Source organism: Heterodontus francisci, chromosome 41, assembly GCF_036365525.1.
Source record: "Heterodontus francisci isolate sHetFra1 chromosome 41, sHetFra1.hap1, whole genome shotgun sequence".
Taxonomy (NCBI): Eukaryota; Metazoa; Chordata; class Chondrichthyes; order Heterodontiformes; family Heterodontidae; genus Heterodontus; species Heterodontus francisci.
Window position 1 is genome coordinate 32,413,236 of NC_090411.1, and position 6,750 is coordinate 32,419,985.

The 6,750-nt window shown below is 46.5% G+C and overlaps 1 protein-coding gene across 2 annotated transcripts; it reads right to left on the bottom strand.

Moving 5' to 3' along the window:
* Positions 1–738: 738 nt before the first annotated feature.
* Positions 739–5,479, bottom strand: LOC137353446 (pleckstrin homology-like domain family A member 2). 2 transcript variants are annotated; one of them, XM_068019743.1, is made up of 2 exons: positions 4,898–5,479; positions 739–1,238 (listed from the first exon to the last, which is right to left on the bottom strand). In XM_068019743.1, exons 1-2 carry the CDS (start codon positions 5,263–5,265, stop codon positions 1,124–1,126), a joined length of 483 nt encoding a protein of 160 aa, XP_067875844.1. In that variant the 5' UTR covers positions 5,266–5,479; the 3' UTR covers positions 739–1,123. The 2 variants fall into 2 exon arrangements, with proteins under 2 accessions (XP_067875844.1, XP_067875845.1); XM_068019744.1 differs by having other exon boundaries at positions 1,149–1,238; positions 4,859–5,475.
* Between the last annotated feature and the right edge of the window lie 1,271 nt (positions 5,480–6,750).

Sequence of the window (6,750 nt, forward strand, 5' to 3'; positions counted from 1 at the left end):
GTTCCAGATTTACACTCCCCTTTGTCTGAAGAACAGCCTAGCTCTAATTTTAAGGTTGAGTCCCCTGGTTCTGTACCCCCCCCCCCCCCCCACCCACCAACCAGAGGATATAGTTTCTCTGTATCTACACCATCAATGTGTATGGTTCAGTAAAACACCGCAGAGCAGTTATAAACTGAGCACTGCAGAGCTCTCTGCATGTCCCAGGAGACATGTTGCTATGGTGATGATAGCTCTTCAGGTGAACTGAACCAGGAACTGACAGGCACCGGGTGACATCTGCTTTGCTTTTATTAACGACATACAGACACATTATAAATAGGTTGAACCTGAAGTCGAGGGAGGTAAGTACATCAAAAGCCACAGGATGGAGGCAATATTTAACTGAACACAGCTCAACTAAGAGGCCTCGGCCTACTGAATGTCAACAGGGGAGCTTCAATCTCCAACAGCTTCAATTACCTACCACGGCTGATCTAGGGTTGCCAACGACAGTTGGCTGTGTACCAAGGAGGCTTCATCACATGACCTCCTGCCACCAACTTCACACGCCCCCCCCACCCACTCTCTCACCATTGGCCACCCGGCCTGTCCATCTTCACGCTGCCCTGCCTTCCCTCGCCAATTGGATGACCAACAGTCGATTACCCAATTGAATGATTCTTGACTGTCAGTCAAACAGTCGTTTCCCCATGTCCAATATTTTTATAACTAGTAAACAAAAGTGTACAAGGAAAATTTAAAAGAAAAACCATTTTTAATGCCCCAGTGACCTTTCTCCTGGGGAGGTTGCTCTAGTGTTCTGGAGATTAATCTTCAATTCCTGGAGACTCCAGGGTAAACCTGGAGGGTTGGCAACCCGAGGCTCATCACTGGGGTGGAGCTTGACTAACGCCATTCTTCGAAAAGGATCTAAAGGGCATGAGGGCAAAGCAAGAACAGTCCTACTTGAGTCTGATTTTCACACATCAAGTATTAAAAGGTTCTGCTCGAATCCAGCTGGAATCAACTCACTTCCTTTTTGTATCTGTTTTCTGGTGGTCTGCAGCAGGAATGTTGGAGTCAGTCATTGTTCCCAACTCTCTCCGTCATCTGCTGTTAAAAATGGGCAGTTAGCTGAAGTTCAAGTTAATGGTGAGGCCAGCATTCTGGGGCATGGCATCTTAGAAACTCGGAGCCAAAGAGTCACTACTGGACCCAAAAACGAAGGTGCTGCAAGAGTAAGTGTCGTCGGCAATCTGGAGAACGAGATGGGGAAATTAAAAAGATTAGCGCTTCATTTACAACAAGAACAACTTGCATTTATACAGCGCCTTTAAGGCAGTAACACATCCCAAGGGGCCTCAAAAGAACAGACAAAAATTTGACTCCGAACTACATATTAGGACAGGTGAGTAAAATGGGCAGGTTTTAAGGATCGTCTTAAAGGAGAGGGAGAGGTAGAGAGAGACGGAGAGGTTTAGAAAGGAAATTCCAGAGCTGTAGGCACGGCTACCAATGACATGCACAAATTGGTAACAGTAATCCCTACATTATGACAGTCACTACACATCAAAAATGTACTTCATTATTTGTGATGTGCTTTGGGCTGTCCTGACTTTGTGAAAGCGATGATCATATTTATTGACACCAGTTTTTTATTTTCAGATTTTAAAAGAAACGGAATTCAAATTCTCACGCTGTGATGATGGGATTGGAACACGCAATTCTACTGGATTATTAACCCTGTAACATAACCACATGAGATGGCTCGGCCATGTGAGCCGCATGGAAGATGGCAGGATCCCCAAAGACACATTGTACAGCGAGCTCGCCACTGGTATCAGACCCACCGGCCGTCCATGTCTCCGCTATAAAGACGTCTGCAAACGCGACATGAAATCGTGTGACATTGATCACAAGTCGTGGGAGTCAGTTGCCAGCATTCGCCAGAGCTGGCGGGCAGCCATAAAGACAGGGCTAAATTGTGGCGAGTCGAAGAGACTTAGTAGTTGGCAGGAAAAAAGACAGAGGCGCAAGGGGAGAGCCAACTGTGCAACAGCACCGACAAACAAATTTCTCTGCAGCACCTGTGGAAGAGCCTGTCACTCCAGAATTGGCCTTTATAGCCACTCCAGGCGCTGCTTCACAAACCACTGACCACCTCCAGGCGCGTATCCATTGTCTCTCGAGATAAGGAGGCCCAAAAAAGAAAACATAACCACTACAGCCTGCCAGGAAGAATATTCAATTGTACCATAAGTGTCTATGCAACTAGGCCCCTGACATTGGCACCGTCGGTTGAACATAGTATAACACTTTGGTGTGAATTACAGCCCGACAAACATCACAGGGGCACCATCACACTGAGTGTAGCTCTCTCCACCCGATTTCCCTTCGTGCTGTGATTTACACCCAAGCGCACCGTGTTGTTACAGCTATCTCACCTACAGAACTTGCTCTGTCTAATCTGGTTGCTCAGTACAGCACTGCGCTCACAAAACAATTCAATTCTAAATCCCAGGGTCTGATGCATTCCAGTCCAGACTCGATTGCTGAGGGTTACACTGGGGATCAGGGTTAAACCAGAGATTAAAAACAAAATGAACCACAGTCGCATATTTGTTTCCCAGGCTCTTTAAGCACCTTCTCTCAAATGCGTACGTGTCAGCTGGATCTCAGTGGGTAGTGCTCTTGCCTCTGAGTCAGAAGGTTCAAGTCCCACTTTGGGGAATTGAGAACAAAATTTAGGCTGACACTCCACTGCAGCACTGAGGGAGTGCTGAACTGTCAAAAGGTGTTATCTTTCGGATGAGACTGGGAGTATTTGATGAGCAAGTAGCTGCCCAAATGGAAATGTTACAATCAACATACCCTTGCTCATATATTTAAAAAAAAAGGTGAGAAAGATCAAAAAAAAAGTGATGTTGCCTGTTAAGAGCAGGAGGATGTTTGGTGGCTAAAGCAATGATAAGCACACTCGTGTACTACACACAGGGGATGTGAGGAGGTGGTGTGTGGATGCGGAGATTCAGCTGAATATTTGATTCTTTAGGTGCTCTCTCTGCCCATCCTTGCTCCACCCAGAAATGACTGATCTGGTTACCAAATGGAACTACATTATAATCACATATGCTGGTCTAATAAGACATGCCTACTATGCCCTACCCTTATCATAGCCCAACCTCCGAGGGCTGAGTGTCTTTTGCATGTTCTAACAGGATACCTACCCCATAATATATTCTGAAGAGCAACATAAAGAAAATGACAAAACAAGTTTTGAAATTGCAGCAGACTAATTAGACCTATAATTGGAACCTTTATAATTATTTTTCTTGAATTCATCAAAGCTTTACATGTTTTCTTGGGTTACACTATATCACAAGCTCTGTGATAATTACAATAACAATTTACATTTATATAGCAGTAAAATGTCCCAAGGAACTTCACAGGAGTGATGATCAGACAAAATTTGACACTGTGCCACGTAACGTATTATTAGAGCAGATTAGCTTGGTCGGAGAGGTATACCTTAAGGAGTGTCTTAAATAAGGAATGAGAGGCAGAGAGGTGGAGAGGTTTAGGGAGAGAATTCCAGAGCTTAGGGCCTTGGTAGCTGAAGGCACAACCACCAATAGTGGTGTGATTAAAATCGGGAGATGTGCAAGAGGCCAGAATTGGAGGAGCGCAGATACCTTGGGAGGGTTGGAGGGCTGGTAGTTACAGGGATAGGGAGGGAGTGAGGCCATGGAGGGATTTGAACATGATGAGAAATTTAAACTAGTTTCTGGATTTGGGGGACAATGTAGGTCAGTGGGTGCAAGGGTGGTGCGGATGAATAGGAGTTGGTGAGAGTTAGGATACAGGCAGCAGACTTTTAGATGAGCTAAAGTTTATTAAAGGTCCAATATGGGAGGGTGGCCAGGAGAACATTGGAATTGTTGAGTATAGAGGTAATAAAGGCATGGATGAGGGTTTCAGCAGTGGATGAGCTGATGTGGGAGGGCAGAGACTTCCTCAGAAGGTGCCAAAGCGCTTGACAACCAAATGAACTAATTTTGAAGTTTAGTAACTATTGAAATGGTAGGAAACAAAATGTGCAATTTGCACACAGCAAGCTCCCACAAACAGCGAAGTTGATCGAGGGATAAATACTGCCCAGGGAGAACAGCCCTGCTCTTCCACGAAATAGTGGCCGTGAGATCACCCGAGAGGGCAAACAGGGCCTCGGGTTTAATGTCTCATCCGAAAGACGGTGCCTCTGGCAGTGCAGCACTTTGTCAGTACTGCACTGAGTGTCAGTCTAGATTACCTGTTCGAGCCTCTGGAGTGGAATTGGAAACTGCACAGTTGACTGATCCAGAAGTGAGAATGTTACTCACTGAGATGGCTGGGAGCAGCTCTCAGATTTCTGACAATGGAACACAAGGGTCTGAGCCACTGAGGACTGGGGAATTCTTAAACAAGCAGTAAATCCCCATTGGTGAGATCGGTCTTAGAATCATAGATTGGTTGCAGCACAGAAAGAGGCCATTTGGCCCATCGCATCTACACCATGCAGCAACTTTGATGGACAAGGGCAAGGACTGGAGAATCCCACCCGAAATACGAATCGTCTTTTCTCTTTGCTGGCTGACCTACTGCCTATTTCTGGCACCGTCTGGGTTAATTTTTGTCAAGGGAACACCGCTCGCTTTATCGGAGATTATTCCCTCGCAGCTAACTGGAACCTGGCAACCGGCAGCTGAATGCTCCCCGACAACGCGGGCCTTCCAACCCGGACAGTTGCTTTCTATGTGGCTTGGCCGTAATCCAGCGGGGGTGCCTAGGTTTGATTCCCCTCCCACCCACCGCGGCGCCACTTGCAGTTCCCGGTTACCCGCGGCAAGGGAGCCCTCACGAGGCCCAGGCTCTCCACCTCCTGGCTGGCTTCCGCGACCGAAACGCCTGCACGGCTTGCTCGTTCTTGAACGCCACCAGCGCCATGGTGATGGCGGCATTCCAGGAGGTGCCGTCCTCGCATCGGAAGTCAATCTCCCTCCTGTCGGTGGTCACGATGGTGAAGTAGACTCGCGTCCCCTTCCTCTCCACGCACTCCAGCTTTCGGATGGATTCGAAGCTCAGCTCCTTGGGTTTGCCGCCCTTCCCGTCACCGTCAGCAAACAGCAGGCTCTCTTTGGTTAGGGTGCACCGTTTCTTTTTCCAAAGCTGGAAAAGGCTCTCGCTCCTTTTTTCTAGTTTCCCTTCTTTGATTGCTGCTCTAGATATCACAGTCGGGCCCATCATCTCCCAACAGATTACCTCGCTAACGTCTGACAATGGCTACTGACCAACAAAAAGATTCGGGGCTGCCAGTCTGTGTCGTTGGGATAACAGAGGTCTGTTGATGACCTCCCTTTCTCTCTCAGAATTTGTTCAGCTGATCTCCCGTTCAGCTGCTTGTAAATGGGTCAGTCTCAGAAAGGCAGCTGATGAAGACTCCACCTCCCCCTTATGACGCCACCAGCAAACTAACAGGCATACTCCCACTTTAACTCTTCCAAGGGCTGCTTCACTACTATCGAGATACCTTCTCTGCTCCCACTTACCGAATAGATGGGCTCTATCGAAGGCTTTTTGTTTTAAACTGGAGATGCTGGAAGGCCGAGGTCCTGACTGTTTCAAAGCCATTGAGTTTTCATTTATCACATTTATATATCTTGAGCTGCTGAGAGTATGGCACTGTACTGGGTTGAAGGGGGAATAAAACAGAATTGGTGGCAATCAGAAATTAAAACAAAAAGTCCAGGGGGAGTTGAAAATGTTTTTTTTTATTATGCAGGGTGTTGTTACGGTCGGGAACACGCTGCCTGAAAGGTTGGTGGAAGCAATTTCAATCGTGACTTTCAAAAATTAATAGAGTCATGGATTCAAGTCCCATCCTTGAGACTTGAGCACAAAATGTAGGCTGGTGTTAATCCGACATAGTTTAAGCACTTTGAATTGTTTTTTTCAACATTAGATTCTCTATATAAAAACTGATGTGCAATTGCAAGCACTGAAACACAATTTTTAGTTCATGAGTATTGGTGGTCAGCTCACTGGGGACAAATGGTTCTTCAGTCAGAGACAGGAACTCGAAATGATCCCTAAAGGACCCAATTTTTATTATTAACTGCTACAAATTAAAGTTAAGTAATCTGCTCCAAGGCTCAGGGTGGATTTAGGTTCTTATACAAGAGCAGCCTACAAAGTAGATTAGGCAGCATTATCTCCCATCACAAAACACACCAAATACTTCCCCAGTAGACCAGGCCTACAAGCTTGAACCAGTTATCCAGCAGCCTGCAGGAAAGAGAGGGCACAGGGGGTTGAAAGGAAGGCAAGAAGTCTTGACATTTAGAATTATGAATACGAGGCTATGTTAAGGAAGGGATTGGAAAGGCCATTAGTTCAAATGTGCAATCGTATCGCCCAGGGTGGGCTGTGCTCAGGCAGATCTGGGAACAGCTTTACGGAAGAGATTAGGCTCTTGTGTTGAACGCTGCATGCAATCCTACATTAGGAGCATGCTGTGTATGCTCTCAATACCCGATCTCATCGGACACAGCTAGGCCTTGTTCCTTGCACGTATCACGGTACAGCTCACCCTTCTCCCTGCATATCCCTGTGCGAACAGTTGAGAAGGCTCATGTTAGGAGTCCTTCAGAGTAAGTGCTCACGATTTCCCTTCACTTTCTGTAGTTGCCCATTTTTGAATAGTTGTGTTTAAACAGCACGTGACCACTGGTG